Here is a 17735-nt window from a genome sequence, read left to right on the forward strand (position 1 = left end):
CCCAGTAGAGTTGTATTACGTACGGGAATAGCCAAAAGGCGTGAAGGTAAAACTGAACCGTACCTGGGGAGCATTTGGGACAATCTGGGGAGACCTCCATGAATTTTGCTCTTCACTCATTGGTCATCTAGGTTCCGTGCATGCATTTAAACTGGATAAGCCTCAGTCGCCATTATCTTGGGCCAGATTGAGAGGCCCGCCAGATTAATGTCCATTTCTGCAGGGGGAAATAATTTAAAAGTTTCCGAGTGGTTTAGGCACCTTCGCTGTCCATCAGGATCCATAGGAACGGCGACCATCTGGTCTCAAACTCTCGTTCCTTCCTTTTAAGCTTGTGGCTTAAGTGCTCAATCCCTGCGTGGGCTAGAAGGTTATGGCACAGGCGATAGGCATGTGAAATTATATATTTGGCCTTTGGTATTTCTAGCCAATTTATGATTGGGTGAAATTGTTTGCTCAGGTTCTAACCACGGTCTTTCACAATGGCGTCTCTGATTTGCAAGTATCTAAAGAAATGGGAGTGGGGGATATTAAACTTAGCCTGCACCTGATATGCCTGTCCCTGCAGGTCCCCAGCATCGAGGAGAGCGTCCACAACGGTTTTATCTCTCGGGGTCTATCTCTGGGTGAGGCCAGGGCAAACTCAATAAGGGAGCACGGTTTTACAGACTCCTCTTCCCAGCGTTTAGCAATCCCAACTTTCATAGGACCAAACCTGCAAGCTTATCACCGTATGGTATTTCGGTAAATCCAGGAGAGCTAAGCCACTCTCCCTTACCGGTAGATTGGGAGAAGGGTAGTCAATGCACGCGAGTTTACGATTCCAAATAAACCAATTCTAGAGTGGAGTACCTTGAAGAAGTGCCTTGGGATATGGGAAAGGATTATACTTAAGTGTACAGCAGTTTGGGGAGAATCAGCATCTTGATCAGGTGTGCCCTGTTATAGAGGGAGAGGGGGACGTCTGCCCATGCCAATAATGAGGCCCCAATTTCCTGAGGTGGGGGGGGGGGGACATTTTTGCCGAAATGCGTTGTCAATGAGGAAGGGACCATAACGTCGAGATATTTTATATGGGATGGAGACAACTTAAGGGGCAACAGACCCTCTGGGGGTTTGGGAGATACTGGTGATAGGGGGATTAATTTTGACTTTATTTTATATCCCGAATCTCCCCCATACTCCCTCACCAGGGCAAAAATAGCTGGGATTCAAACTTCTGTTTTTTTTATGAAATAAGGGCATCATCGGCATAAAGATACATGTTGTTTTCTACCGTGCCAAAACGTAGTCCCGACAACTGCTGGCTTCTCCTTATGCTCTCAGCAAATGGCTCCACTGGCAAGGTACAACGCGAAGGTGAGAGAGGGCAACCCACTCTGACTTGTACCTCTGCTGAGCACAAAGTTGGGAGATGTCAAGCCGTTTGTAACCACCGAGACCATAGGGTCAGCATACAGGAGTCTGCACACGTAAATAAACGGGAGGAGAACGCCGAATTTGTCCATCACCCGGAACAAAAAGGCCCATTCGACCCTATCAAACGCCTTTTCCCCATCCAGGGTGACAGCGTAAGTGGCAAGGTTGTCCTTGCTGGCTATCGCCATCGCATTGACCATAGTCCTGACATTGTCTGTGGCATCTCTGTTTTTGACAAACCCTGTCTGGGCTTCCCCAATGATCGTTGGGAGAACCTTGTCTAGTCTCATTGCAAGGATCTTTGCAAAGATTGAGTAATCTGCGTTCAAAAGCGAGATGGACCTATAATTACCCAGTGCACCGGGGTAGCCTGGCTTATGTAACCAAAATCCTGGCTTCGTTCATTGACCTGGGAAGAAATCCAAAATTTAAGGCTGTGTCCAACATTACCCTTAACTGAGATGTAAGGGCGGCCCCCTAATTTTCGATAAAGCTCCAGTGGTATCCCGTCGGTGACGCGGCCATGGCACTGAGGAATTCATGAGAGGCATTGAGGAATTCATGAGGGGCAATGGGCCTGACCAGCTCTATGTTCTAGTCTGAACCCAAATTGGGGAAGGTGATCTTGGCCAGGAAATAATTCATATCCTCTCCGGACAGAGATTACTAAGTGTACAAGGTTTCATAGAACCCTTTAAAACACGCACTGATGTCCTTGGTCTTAATCACTGGAGAGTCCTTCCCACTTCGAATAGAGGCGATGAAAGAGCAATGCCGCCGGGATTTAACCATCCTTGACAGAAATCTAGTGGTGGTGGGGGAAGGGTCATGGAAGGGCAGCCTGACTCTTGAATAACAGGCTAGCTTGGTCATTCAACAACCTATTCTAGATTTTAAGCTTTTGTGACTGCAAGGATTCACTCTTTGTTTTTTTCGGTAAAGTCACGTAGGTAAAATAAAATCAATGAAAACAACTAAATTAAATCACGACGTTTCGGAGGCAACACAAGCTTCCGTCTTCAGGTGGAAACCGTCACAGCAAAATTGCTGTATCAAGTGAAGAGAGCTCTAAGATACCCGAGATTATATACAGGTTAAGGGGGGGGGGGGAGAGGAGCCAGGAAGGGCCGTGGGGGGGGCTAAGTTAAACCGCCTTTTGTTATGCTGCAGGGGGTTAGGGGGACGGAGAGGCGATGGCGAGCGGTGATCGAAAACGAGCGCAAGCAACTGGAAGAAATGGAAATGGCTGTACAATTATAAGGCAGCTAAAGTTTGACTTGGTTGATGACATCTTTCCAATGATTGCTCAATTTAAAACCATCCTCTCGGTTGAAGTTGTGTCTATGTTTGTATATCTGGATGGCTTCATGGACAAATCTTTGGTAGTATCCCGGAGGGTGGCAGTGTACTTTGGTATCGGAGAAAACAATATCATGAGAACCCGCTGTGTTGAAACAATGATCAGCTACGGCCGAAGAAATCGTTCTGCTGTGTTTCAAATCTGATTTGTGCTCGCGAATTCGGTCAGAAATATGTCGTTTCGTCTCCCCGATATAGCAGTCACCACAGATACAACTCAATTTGTAAACACCGGGGTATTGTAAGTCAGGAATGACATCCTTTACAGATGGGATCAGATCACGGATTTTGTGTACCGTGTTGAACCGGACCTGGATCTTGTTTGTTAAGAATTTTGGAAATCATCACGTTGCCATACATAGCAGGCGTTACCAAAAAGATTTCCGCGTCCAGAAGCCACCTATCTCGGACCAGAAGTTACTCCCAAAAGTTGCATGTCCAGAATTTTTACCTTCGTGAGTTGTGGTAAAAGTGGTTTGGAAACGAGAAAGTAATCAATTCTGGACAGTGTCCTACACCTTAGAGATATGGGTAAAGTAATTTCTTGTCGGGTTCAGGGTCCTCCAGGTGTAGACCAGTTGGTGTTGAGATATTATTTCAGCCAAGAGAAGTGTCTGTACAGAATTTTGGTCTGAGATAGTTGTATTAGATGTATCGAGGGCATGGTCCAAGACCAGATTCTAGCCCCCTCCCACAATGATCTCCCCCACTCTTTTCTCAGAGCCGTTATTGCTGAAAAGTGTTTTAGAGTTGATGGGGGTGTGTTATACACATTGGTTAAAGTGATTTCTCTGCCCTGTAATTTTCCTGTGAGGAAAACATTTAACTTGGGAGTCCAACACCAGCGAGTCCGGTGAAATGTGATTTTTTTATTTATTGACCAGGATGGCCACACCTCTGCTGCCAGAAGTATATGCAGCGTGGAATATCCACCCTACACAACTCCTTTTATGCGTACTGGCTTCCGGTTGGAAAAGGTGCATTTCCTGAAGGAACGCAATATCAGCCTTGTGTTTCATCTTCTTTGGTTCTTTCGGTAAAGTCACATAGAATGAGAATAAAATAATAAATTGATAAAATAACACAATAATATTCTCACGACGTTTCAGCCACAACACAAGCGGCCTTCATCAGGTGAAGGGACGAGACTGTCTGGTAGGACAGCGCTTGTGTTGTGGCCGAAACGTCGTGAGAATATTATTGAGTTATTTTATTTTATCAATTTATTATTTTATTCTCATTCTACGTCACTTTACCGAAACAACCAAAGAAGATGAATCCTTGCAGTCACGAAAGCTTTAAAGCCTTGTGTTTCTTGAAGAAGGAAAGGGTGCGGTGTCACTTAATCGGTTGATTCAGGCTATTAACATTTAGGGAAATTATGTTGAGTTTAACAACTGCCGGAGGGCTTGTCACAGATGTCAGAGGTCGGGAGGGGAGGATCGGGTCTATAACATCAGGCATTGCTACAAGGAGTGGACCCGGGCCAAGAGAGGTAACCATAATGTACCAAATGGGATTTAGAAGCTGCCGCACAAGGGGAAAAACAGGGAAAGGGCAACCCAGTCAACACAAAACCGAGCCCAAACATAGAGTCAACCATGGACGCCCGAGGTGCAGCCCTCGAGGCCGGACCCTATTTCTTATCAACGACGACCCGCAACAAGAACTACAACGCATCTATATATAACACACCAAAAACAACCACCCGCAATCCCCTTTTAACAATCCAAGGATAAAAGGGAAGAGGAAGAGAGAGGAAAAGGGAGCGAGGTAAGAGGGAGGGGGCGATGAGGGGGAGGAGACCCAACGAGGGACAATGGCGGGGAGACACAGCCACGCTCACTCCGAGTGCGGGCCCGACGACGATGGCAGGGGCCAGAAGGACTTGCGTCCCATTCAGCCCCTGAAAAAGGCGTGAAGATGGGTGGGGCTAGGGGAGGCGCAAAAAGGAATTCTACCCTTGGCGGCCCAACGGAGGCGGTGCAACTACGGGGAAGGTGGCGCTTAACCAAACCAGTCCGCGGCGCAGCGGAAGGTCAGGATTTGGTACCCCACCCTCCCCATGGGTGGGGGCCTTCGGTAAGGGTCTCCTGAGCGGACCTATCCCATGTAGGGATATTTTTTATGCAGTATCAGATGGCAAAGCCCATTAATATAAGTGCAATGCAATCTCACACATTCCAATAAAGGCATTATAATCTTCACAACTAAACCATCTGTCTCAGACGTACAGCCTTTAATCATCCACACTGCCTTTATAACTGGCCGGCTAGAGCTATATGGCATTGTATCACAACTATTTGCAAGTTCATCACATTGCAGTCAGTGGGCTCTTGGGTTGTGGTGGTGGCAGCAACATGGTAGTGCTGAGCATTACCCCCTCTTATACATGGGTATTCTCCAGGTATTCCAGTTTCCTCCGACAGGAAGCCAAACACTCTATAATATAATATATTCAAATATCCCAATACAGGACCCTCCAGAAAAGATCCTGAGACTCAGGAGGGCCTTACTGGGTAAATAATTGGCACTTTGACACAATAACACAAGTAATATACTATAATAGATTACAAACAACTGGGTCACACATCTGAGTTTTCTATCAGTTAAATGTGTAATGAAAATGTTTCTCCCACGTTTGCCCTGTGAGTCCCTGCATGGTTAAATAAAGGATTCATTGACCCATGACATGAATGTGCTACATACTGAAGGATACAGAATGCACGAATGAGTGAACACTTTTTTTAAACGCATTAAAAATTAAAAACGCAATATTGCTCTCTACTAAAGTCAGTCAATAGCATGGCATACAGTACTTAACTTTACCGCAATGTTATACGTACAAGTTCAACGAATAATGCTGTCCATTTGACAGGATGTTTAGCAGCTGCAATGCTGGAATAATGACTTACAAACGTTTTCAATCCACTGCTGAATGAAGGCCTTCCCATGCTATCATGGTGGTTCTCTCAATAATACTTCACCATAATGCACAGTGAAGGTTGGGGCGTGAGCAGGACCGGTGCATATATCACTCGCCACATCGCTCAAACTATAATCACTAATCACCGACAGCTATTAATCACTGACACCACCGCCCCTCCGCAGATATAGAATGGCAAAAAATTTCATTACACAACAGATGACACTCACACACTTTTGGCAAATATGAAGATGTAATGTCCATGTCATGGCCAAATGAACCACCCAGAAAAAAATACCGTACAGTAATTCATCCATCCCTTCTTAAAAGGATTCTCTCCTTGAAGTCTCTACTGTGTAACGCACTGCCAAGCAGTTCTAGAAGCATTTTTGTGGCGCATTGGAGGCTACAGAGAACACTGACATGGCCATGTACTTAATAGTTTATACACATACTGTACTGTCGTAAACACAAGTCTCCCTTGAAATATACTTTTGGTCTTAATAAGCTCTCAGCTGGTTATAAAGGACAGAATTGAATGGACTGAAATTGGATCATGAACAGAGGAATCATTATTGAGTATTTAAAACAAAATCATGTTTTCATTAAAGGCACTTTAATGCTATGATCGCGGCTACCTAAGTTCAATTTCCGACCAAGGCTAACATCAGTTGTGAGCCCCAACCCCCTTTACAACGACCAGTGTGGTGAAGTATGGTCAATCAACCTCATGCCTGACACTGTGTGTGGACTAACAATTCAGCAGAGGATTGACAAAGGACTCTAATTATTAATTGTTTCATTACAATGTCGATGCTAACTAAAACTCGATTTTACACGCCACTATTAACACAAGGCCTCACAGCGCTTTCCATAAAATAACCCAACCCTAAATGAACAAAACTAAAAAGGAAAAAACATTAAAGGGGGAAAAACACTTACACAGATATGCAAGGGAAAACGAATATGTAAAATACAGTTTAATAAGTTAATTATTAATACAAATTTGAATTCATAGATCAATACTAATTCGCAGATAAATGTGTTTTAATATATTTAGCTGGTGTAGCTCATTTGAGCTTTCAATGGCACTACAGTAGTTGCAAAAGCTTAGTTTCCATCCGGACTCTTTCTGGTGTGCTCTCACATATGTATGAGTCTAAGTTCTCGTCATTGACATATGTGGCATTGTGGTAATAGGGTACCTTACTGCATACCGCCAGGCTTTAGACCACCAACCCAAAAAGTAAAAATTGTGGTCATATTATTTTAGGCAGCGGCGACAGTGAGACAACTGTATACACGTATTTGGAATAATCAGCGCAGTATAAGCCACCATTGTCCCCAGCCGACACATACTCTTTCTGTCTAACGAGGTTCCCATCATTTACAGAAAGTGAACATTGTTTTTCGGTGATAGTGCATTGGCAGTGGGCGCACAAGCACACATTCGTCAATAAATCAAACTGCCCTGAAGAGAAAACAACATATAATAGGAAGCAATTCCTTCGTAAGGAAATCTACTTTGCAATCATGGTCAGACACCCAGCCGTAGCGCTCTCCGTGACATCACTGCACAAACCTTTTACATGCCCTGTTGTCAATCAACTGCTGGATGAGGGCCTCCGCATGCAAGTATAGAAGTACAGTACAACAATTTATTTTTTATGTACTACCCTCTTCTACTGCTCACCACATAGCACTGACATACTGCATATTAAAATGTCAGAGTGATGTTACTAGAACGCAATATTCACACGCTTTAAGGCATTATTATAAACTATTTCTTCATTTAAGATAAGTTTTTAACTTGTGTCTAACAGCCTGGCACACACACCGCCTATACACGTGTCTGCAACAACAAAAAAACTCCACCTTTTTTTGTCATGTATGTTTAAATATTTTTACTGACAAATTAGTTATTTTAAAGTGTGCTTGTGCACCACTGCCAATTCAGCATTCCCAAATAATTTGCAATAAAAAGTTGTTAAATGATCATCGAAAACCAGTAGTCGATTCCTGAACTTATGGATCAGTACTTGCTTCCAATGGAAACTGGCAATTAATGCAATGATAATTATGATTGATGCATCTATTGGTTATGTATGTGCTGAACGAAAAAACCGCAAGGCCGCAGGCATAAGTCACCGAGTTGTACATTTGCCTTGGTTGCTAAAATGTGCAGCCCTGCAATTGCTTACTCATATTACTGCTAGCGGAAGGGCCTCTACTAGATGAGGCTGTCGAGGTTACTTGGCCTACTCTTCCACGACGACCAGACGTGTTGGGAGATGTACGAACGACACTTTAGCCCACCACATTCCACCTGCTAATTTACTTCACCGCGGTGCACCCAGAATCAGAATCTGTATTTATAGTGTCGGAGGAATCTGATGAGCTATGAAGCTCTTTGTCACAGATGTCCAGGAGGGGCTGGTCGGAACGTTATAACAACAAATAATACAAAACCACGATTGAGTGCAGAGTATAGGAAAGGTAATAAAATCAATAAAACATTTATAACAATCTTCCTGGTTCTTTCGGTAAAGTCACGTAGAATGGAAATAAAATACATGACTTTACTGACAGAACCAAGAAGATGAATTCCTGCAGTCGCGAAAGCTTGAAATCGAAATATATAACAATAAAACTAATCTATTGTATTCTACCAGGTTAAGCCCACTTAGCTATGCGCTTATTTTTTTAGCAGAGACCTAACCACAAATGATAGCTCAACGAAGTAACTCATCACGTGAAAATGTATAGCAGCAAAATTATCTAGATAATATAAACCCATTTAGACTGCAAGGGGATTTAAAAAAATTCGCCAAATTGTTTCCACTGCCGCACCGGGAGGTTGAACTGAGCAGGTGACCTCTGGATTCCGAGTGAAACGTGCTAACCTCTACACCAGAACAGCTTCTTTCATTTCTGGCATAAAGGAAATACAATTACTGTTCATTACTGGGCATTTCTATGTGTGCGGCAAACCGGCAACGGGTTTTTCATGCACTTGACAGTAATGCAAAACAAAACGATTTTAGCAACCCGAGTAATAACACTTTCACAAGTCTGGCCAGGATTAGTTATGATCAGTTACAGTAGAATGTGGGATTTTAAAGATTTGCCCACGGTTGAAAAAAACAGATTTACAATACAAAGGACAGGAGAAGTAAACACAAGTGTCGAGTGTAAATAAAATTTACATGAGAAAAAGGGGTAAACATTTTGAACCGGAGTGGTACAAGTAACAAAAACACGTTTCAGAAGATTCGAGGGTGCAAATCTCAAAAAATGGCAAACCAAGTCACCGCAGAGTATTTTTTTGTTTTTACAAATTTTTTAATTGTTAAGTATAAATATGCCAGTGAGAAAAAAAACTGTGTTTTAAGTTGAATTAATGTTTTAAGTGGAAGACGAGAATTTCTCAAAATTCGCTGTGGGTAAAAAATGCTAAATTACGATCACAGACGCGAATTATTTGGTGCTGCTGCGCTGGCAATGATGTAAAAGCACAATTAACAAAAAACAAAAATTAATCAAAGGGAAAAATACATAATAGGCCATGGCCATGAAGAAGGGTCATTGCCTGAAACGTCGCCCATTATATAAATTTTATATATAATAGCCCAGAAATGTGTGTAACGCGCGTGACGTCACTCCACATGCCACACCCCGAGTCATTAATAATACAATAATCATGAGCGGGTGGATTTTTACAGCAAAAGGTCGAGTGGAAGATATTTTTTTTCGCAAAGTCGCTTCAAATATGACGTTTCTTTACAGAAAGTGACGGTCAAAAATAAATCTACGCAGCACAGTGCTGCATCCGTACGTGACGTCACTGCAAAAGAGCCCTCCTCCTCCCTCATTAATAATCATGAGCGGGTGGATTTTGACATCCCGCAGGTCGAGGGGAAATAAAGCATTTTACGCAAATTCGCTTTAAATTTGACATTTTCTTAATTGAAAGTGAATCAAACAAATAATTATACACAGCAACAAAGTGTATTTGTTGTCTATATTTCTTCAGCACTTGAAACAAAAGGTAAGTCTAATTTTTGCTTCTAAATTCTGATAAAATATTTACATTTCTCCGTGATTTTCCAGACATTGTATCGAATTCAAATTGATTACAACCCCAGCGAGCGAAAGCAGAAGAAAAGAAAGTATCAGAGCAGTGATTTCGAACTAACTGAAGGTGAGTTAAATGCAGTAATACAGTGACATGAAGTTAGGTGTTTTATGACGTAGTTTTGTGCAAGAATCACTGCCATTAATACAGGGTGTTTGAAAGAGATGGACCCGATTTGAAATCGCTATATCTCTGCAACCACGAACCGCCCATAAATGAAACTCTTACCACCTGAAAGGGCGAGGCATAGAGTTTCAAGTGATTACCGCTCGATGCCTCTCCCAGCGCACAAACAGCCCCTAGCCTCAGTCATTCGCAAGACAACACTGCCTCAACGTTGTATAGGTCGCATGGGACCCCAAGACTTGGCTACACTCTTGGCCCCCAAGATCACTCCTAGACATCACCACACCCTGCGACTTTTTTTATTGTGGGGATACGTCAAAGACCCGTGGTGTTTTTGTGCCACAATTAGCGACTAATCTGGATGAACTCAAAAACATAATCACGGCAGCAGTGACTTCAGTGGAAGAAGACTTCACTTTGAGAGGCGTTTGGGACGAATTCAACTATCGTCTCGATGTCGTCCATACAGCAGGTGGAGGGCACATAGAGCATTTATAAAATGGTTAGTAAAACTTGATAACTTATTAAACCGTTTGTAACTTTTCGTGAAATTGTAACATGTTGCATCGTGAAATATATTGCTTTGAAATTGGGACAATCTTTTTGAAACACCCTGTACAGTACCAGAGATTCACACAAAATATCATATACCGAGGTTTCATTTTTTAAGTTAAGAAAAAAATATTTACATGCAACAATTAATAAAAAAATGTAACAATCACAAGAAAAGGAAAATGTACATCTTTAATATTATATCTTCCGTCCTAGAACAGGCAAAAGGCTAATTGAAGGTCAATTAGATACAGTGCTACAGTGACATGAAGTGAGGTGTTTTACGACATAGTTTGTGCAAGAATCGCTGCCATTAATACAGCACTACAGTGAAATGCAGTGCAGTGTTTGATGACATTCTTCCGTGGAAGATTCACTGCCATTAAATGTACACAAGATACAATTATTACTCTGCTCAATTTTTTCGTAAATTATACAGCTTCCGTCCTAGGACGGGCAAAAAGGGCTAGTATTTTATATTGACGATTATGTCCAATCACAAAGGGCTAGTATTTTATATTGACGATTGTGTCCAATCATAAAGGGCTAGTATTTTATATTGACGATTGTATCCAATCACAAAGGGCTAGTATTTTATATTGACGATTGTGTCCAATCACAAAGGGCTAGTATTTTATAGTGACGATTGTGTCCAATCACAAAGGGCTCGTATTTTATAGTGACGATTGTGTCCAATCACAAAGGGCTAGTATTTTATATTGACTGTGTCCAATTACAAAGGGCTAGTATTTTATGTTGATGATTGTGTCCAATCACAAAGGGCGAGTATTTTATAATGACTGTGTCCAATCACAAAGGGGCTAGTATTTTATATTGACGATTGTGTCCAATCACAAAGGGGCTAGTATTTTATATTGACTATTGTGTCCAATCACAAAGGGGCTAGAATTTTATATTGACGATTGTGTCCAATCACAAAGGGCGAGTATTTTATATTGACGATTGTGTCCAATCACAAAGGGCTAGTATTTTATAATGACGATTGTGTCCAATCACAAAGGGGCTAGTATTTTATATTGACGATTGTGTCCTATCACAGCGGGCTAGTATTTTATATTGACGATTGTGTCCAATCACAAAGGGGCTAGTATTTTATATTGACTGTGTCCAATCACAAAAGGGCTTGTATTTTATATTGACGATTGTGTCCAATCACAAAGGAATAGTATTTTATATTGACTGTGACCAATCACAAAAGGGCTAGTATTTTATATTGACGATTGTGTCCAATCACAAAGGGCTAGTATTTTATATTGACGATTGTGTCCAATCATAAAGGGCTAGTATTTTATATTGACGATTGTATCCAATCACAAAGGGCTAGTATTTTATATTGACGATTGTGTCCAATCACAAAGGGCTCGTATTTTATAGTGACGATTGTGTCCAATCACAAAGGGCTAGTATTTTATATTGACTGTGTCCAATTACAAAGGGCTAGTATTTTATGTTGATGATTGTGTCCAATCACAAAGGGCGAGTATTTTATAATGACTGTGTCCAATCACAAAGGGGCTAGTATTTTATATTGACGATTGTGTCCAATCACAAAGGGGCTAGTATTTTATATTGACTATTGTGTCCAATCACAAAGGGGCTAGAATTTTATATTGACGATTGTGTCCAATCACAAAGGGCAGTCCAGACAGTCTCGTCCCTTCACCTGATGAAGGCCGCTTGTGTTGTGGCCGAAACGTCGTGATTGTTTGTTATTTTATTTTCACCTACGTGACTTTACCCAATAGAACCAAAAAGTATTGACGATTACGTCCAATCACAAAGGGCTAGTATTTTATATTGACGATTGTGTTCAATCACAAAGGGGCTAGTATTTTATATTGACTGTGTCCAATCACAAAGAGCTAGTATTTTATATTGACTATTGTGTCCAATCACAAAGGGGCTAGTATTTTATATTGACGATTGTGTCCAATCACAAAGGGGCTAGTATTTTATATTTACGATTGTGGCCAATTACAAAGGGCTAGTATTTTATATTGACGATTGTGTCCAATCACAAAGGGGCTAGTATTTTATAGTGACTGTGTCCAATCACAAAGGGCTAGTATTTTATATTGACTGTGTCCAATCACAAAGGGCTAGTAGTTTATATTGACGATTGTGTCCAATCACAAAGGGGCTAGTATTTTATATTGACGATTGTGTCCAATCACAAAGGGGCTAGTATTTTATATTGTGTCCAATCACAAAGGGCTAGTATTTTATATTGACTGTGTCCAATCACAAAGGGGCTATTATTTTATATTGATTGTGTCCAATCACAAAGGGCTAGTATTTTATATTGACTGTGTCCAATCACAAAGGGGCTAGTATTTTATATTGACGATTGTGTCCAATTACAAAGGGCTAGTATTTTATATTGACAATTGTGTCCAATAGCAGACAAATACGGCATCGTAAAACAACATCGATTGTACGTGATAAAAACAAGTTTGAAAGTTGAACTGGTGTAACAAGCTGACAGCAAGTCTGCAACAGTCAAGCAGAGTGCAAAACTACATTAACTTCATTTGTAAAAAAAAACAGGAATGTAATCCAGTGAATGAAAATTACTCCACAAGTAGGAAAACAAGTTTAAGTTCTAAGTGAGAAAAACACACATACACGAGTTTCAAACACAAATACTAATTTTCGCGGGATTCACCCCGATTGCAAAACACATTAACGGCGATGTTTAAAGCGGTGAAGCGTATTTAAATGCAATTCAAGCTGAACAATTTGGTGTAATTCAAAGACATCTGTGCCTCTAAAAACATTACTGGTACAGTGGCGCGATTCTTAGGTTTCTACTGAGTGTACCACTCCACCGTACGTGTACGCGGGCGCACAGCAAGCGAGATGGTTATACACAATTACACAACACGTTAACAACGTACATTATTCATACGCGAGCGTGTGTGTGTGTACACACAACGTAGAGCTGTGCTGCAGTTCAAACAAACACCTACGAAGTTACAAGTTGAACGTGACGAGCGGCTAAAGTTCAGTACACTCGCACGCCGCTCAACAACCAAGACACACGCGCGATCACGTTAGAAACTGCTTACCCTGTCGAGTTAACCACCCATCGCCGCCGCTACAGTGTGCATAAAATAAAATAGATGAACTTGTTGAAGCGTTCTGAAGGAACTCTATATGTATGTAACATTTTACACACATACATACACACATACCGCCAGTTCCTCGCTTTTTTAAATCTTCCTTGAGTCGCTTACCCCGCCCCCTCCTACTCCTCCCTCCACGTGATGTCAACTCAGGGGGCGGGGGGGAGGTGGGGTCAAAAGGTCACGAGGGGAGGGGCCAATACCCCGTTATACGTCGCTCCCCCCCCCTATAGCGTCGTCGCTTCGTTATTCCTCTACCACTGCCAGATTTGCGTCGGTTTTAAACAAACGCGCTTACGTCCCTTTCTCGTCGTCCTAGCCAGCATTCGCCTCCGCCTACCCTGTCCATCGTTTTGATTTACGTCGTTTCGATATCGGCTGTCGCGCAATTCACGAACGCAGTCCCCGATGTAAACCGATTAGTTACCGTAATTGCTGTTTACAGGGGTCACGTGCTGCAGAGTTGATTATTTAGAGCGTTCATCGATGAATGGATCCCTGGAATCGGTTGTAATCGATCGAACCACGACACACCATTGAATGCAAAGACACATTGCACACGTGGAGAGTCGAATCGTGCACGAATAGTACTTTTTGTGCCTTGTATGCAAATTAATATTTTTGCACTGCTTGGAATATTAAGATAAAAAAATGAGGTTAATGTAAGTGGAAGATACTCCACGTGTGAACTTTAATTGTGACTTACGAACACAATTATGTAAGAGATTTTATAACTTATTCACAATTTTATTCCACTTCCTATTGAAAACAGATATCGTGAAAACTGTGAACAAGAGGAATAACGTGTGTGCGAATATTAGGAGCTTTCACAGATCCTTTAAGTCCCGCGGAATTTATTTGTGTTTTTTGGGTCTTGTACATGCACTACCTTATTCACAGTAAACATGGAACGTTGGGTCAACGTTGGTCCAACAGTTCCAACCAAATGGAAATGTTGGCCTAACGTTGGCATGTTTACTGGGTCTCTACTGTCTGTATGGTATTGTCTCGTTTATATGTATGTATATGTATTATCATTGTATGTGTATGTATCATCGTATGTGTATGTATCATTGTATGTGTATGTATTATTGTATGTTAAGCGGTAGTGTAGCGGTAAGCGCACTGCGCTATGAACCTCAGCGACCGGAGTTCGATTCCCGCTCACGTTCAACACCAGTATTCATTATCTGAACCAGTCCTGGGTCTCGCCTAGGTCGACTCAGCCTCAAATGAGTACCTTATGCGATGTGTAAACATCGTCACTGGGGAGACAAAGGCGGACCGGCGTGGTGCTGGCCACCCACCCCCTCGTGTGCCGTGCCGGCCTTCATCGATGCTCGCTAACAGCACTTGCCACAAAAGTCTGTTCAGGCTATGCAGGGGATATTTTAATCATTGTGTGTTGCATGCTTTGAGCAGGATCATAAAAATCAACAATGACAAAGAAAATGGACCAAGAGTTGCAAACTGCGCAATGCTGCATGGAGAAATGCTTGCCTGGAATTACATTGGGACATCAAGAGGAACACGTGGAGTCGAGAATATACACACTCTAGATACGTTGTGATGCATACTATATTTGTTGGTGGAATCGCATAGGTAAACGTGCGTTGTGCACCCTCCTCCACCCAACACAGCCAATTAATAAAATCGTCACGTGAACAAACGTGCCAATGCATTACTGCTTCAGCAGCACACCAGTATGTGTATTAATCGGCTGTGTCGGTTTGAGGAAGGTGTCAAGCACATTTTACGTACTCCACCCGACCCAAATATCAATTATGAATGATAATATTGGTTGCGAAATCCTACGTGTTCAATTTCGATGCGTCACATTGACTTAAAACATGTAAGTGTGCTTCTGCATGACACTTCATGGCCAGAAGGAATGGTGGCCGGCGGTCAAGACTAACTAAAGAGTCGCAGACAAGGGAGGAAACACTCGAGCGAACATGCACTGCTGGAATCGAACGATGAAGCCAGCTCGTGTACAGATGCTAGAGAGATTGTTGCACGCAACTTCGTGACAGATGGGGACGGCTTGGGGTGGCCTTCCAGCAGTGGATAGATCGTTTATTGATGTCAGGTTTCACAGATACGTCAACACCTTTCTTAACGCTGGGTAATTTTTTTTTAAATAATCTGTTATTGTTAATGATGTCCAAGGGTAAATTCACACTGTGGGTCATTTGCTAAGTAATTATTAGACAGCTGCACTTCTTATTAAGAACATTCATCGCAATATACTTTCACAAAATGCAAGCTTAATGAAGGCTGAGAAATTTCACTTGGACGGTCAAAACAGTAATGAGCCAAAGAAGGGTCGTGTCAGTGAAGTTTACAGTCAATTACACCTCAGAGTCGACATGTACAATATTTGTCAGTGTCTCGCTGCGAAACAAATCAGGGATGTTTGGAAACACCTCCAAATCGCTAACATGCAAATATACCTGTAACCTTCTTTGGTTCTTTCGGTAAAGTCACGTAGAAGGAAGGAACGAGACTGTCACCTGATGAAGGCCGCTTGTGTTGTGGCCGAAACGTCGTGAGAATTTTATTGTGTTATTTTATTTTATCAATGTATTATTTTATTCTCATTCTACGTGGTGACTTTACCGAAAGAACCAAAGAAGATGAATCCTTGCAGTCACGAAAGCTTTAAATCGAAATATACCTGTAACCTTTACATCTTTACCAGCGGCAACACGTGGTACTTCTGTTACCCAGCAATGCAGCCGCAGAGTACACATGCTTAGCATGAGCTTGAAAATTTGCGATCACTTATTGTGTGAGATGGACAATGACTGATCTGGAGTGGTGGAGCGGTGGCATTGTGGTTAGCGCACAGCACTGACCGGGGAAACTTGAGTTCGATTTGCGGCCACAGCAAACATCAGCCGCGAGTGATGTCCAAACTGATCCTGGGTTCCCACCTGGATTGAAAACTGATTCAGATTGAAAACTAATTTATTTTGTGTTTAGTTTGTTGTACTTCCCCACACCTCCACTTAGCACCAGTTGAGTACGTACGGTGAGAAAGAAGTTTAACATATATACATACCCCATCCACCAACCTACACACTGAAATGTGGTCGACCAGTGACCATGAGTGACTTGGCATGAGGAGACTTTAATCCAGTCGTGGCATTAACAAAGTGCTTTAGATTATTACATCGGTGAATATAAAAAAAAAGTTTCTTAGGGCTCAGTGCACATGCCCCAGGCTCAGTCAAACTAAGGTTGTCTTAAGATTCTTGGCATTCATTGTATTGATACCCCGGGCTTATTAAACCAGAAAGACGCCTATCCGACTTATATAATAATACTGTATATAAACAGCAGGTTTTTGGATTCACCAGTACTATGCTGTATGTTACAAAAACAGTAACAGCATGTAACAGTGGTCGTATTAGGGCTGCCATCTGTTCTGGTTTTCCAAGATCGACCTCTTGGTTGTAAGTCTTCCCTGGACATTGAAAAAAGTTGCCGTTTTGTCAATTGCGTGATAATGCACCACTCATGAACATGCATCCACCGTGTGTGTAGTTCCTCCCGCCTCTTCTAGTATTGTGAGATATTCTTCCCATGATATGTCCCAGTTTTTTTGTAACTCAGAAATTGCAACTATAGGTGGTATGCGGAGAGTACGCCTATGCCAGTTATCTTGATTAACTTTTGGTGGCGTAAATTACCCTCAGGTTGTCTCCAACCCAGTGAAGTATAGGCAAATAATTATAATGACCAACACGTGGCAAAGGGCATTCAATTATTATGGGGCTATAAATGATTACAGTGTAAAATACTCTATCCGATTATGTTGCTTTTGTTTTATATGTGCAGAAATACTGCCGCACGTATGTTCAAAGATGGATACAGTTCCTGCATGGATGTGTTTACCAGATGTGACAAGTCAGGTCAAAGCATCTAAATTCTCAATTTATAATGCGAGGTTTATTGTTAACCATAAAGTGATACCAGTTGACCAGGGAAAACCTTAGCAAGTCTCAATATTTGTTTTTCTTGAGGGTTCTTTACTGAAGAACGAGTAGCTGGTACCTGTGGAATGAGT

General features: G+C 41.9%; 1 protein-coding gene across 2 annotated transcripts in view; it reads right to left on the reverse strand.

Moving 5' to 3' along the window:
* The window catches only part of LOC116943314 (BTB/POZ domain-containing protein 3-like), a 42055-nt gene extending 28047 nt beyond the window's left edge, over positions 1–14008 (reverse strand). Inside the window, exon 1 of one of the 2 annotated variants that reach the window (XM_032956086.2) lies at positions 13733–14008. Coding sequence is in view for 1 of the 2 variants with exons in the window: in XM_032956083.2 (XP_032811974.1) it covers positions 13607–13730 (124 nt within the window). In the remaining variant the exon portion in view is untranslated. Of the gene's footprint in view, positions 1–13606 lie in introns of both variants that reach the window. The other variant, XM_032956083.2, reaches the window with a different exon arrangement.
* Positions 14009–17735: the final 3727 nt, after the last annotated feature.

This window comes from Petromyzon marinus, chromosome 17, assembly GCF_048934315.1.
Source record: "Petromyzon marinus isolate PM22_M1 ecotype Great Lakes invasive population chromosome 17, UKy_Petmar_22M1.pri1.0, whole genome shotgun sequence".
NCBI classification, from domain to species: Eukaryota; Metazoa; Chordata; class Hyperoartia; order Petromyzontiformes; family Petromyzontidae; genus Petromyzon; species Petromyzon marinus.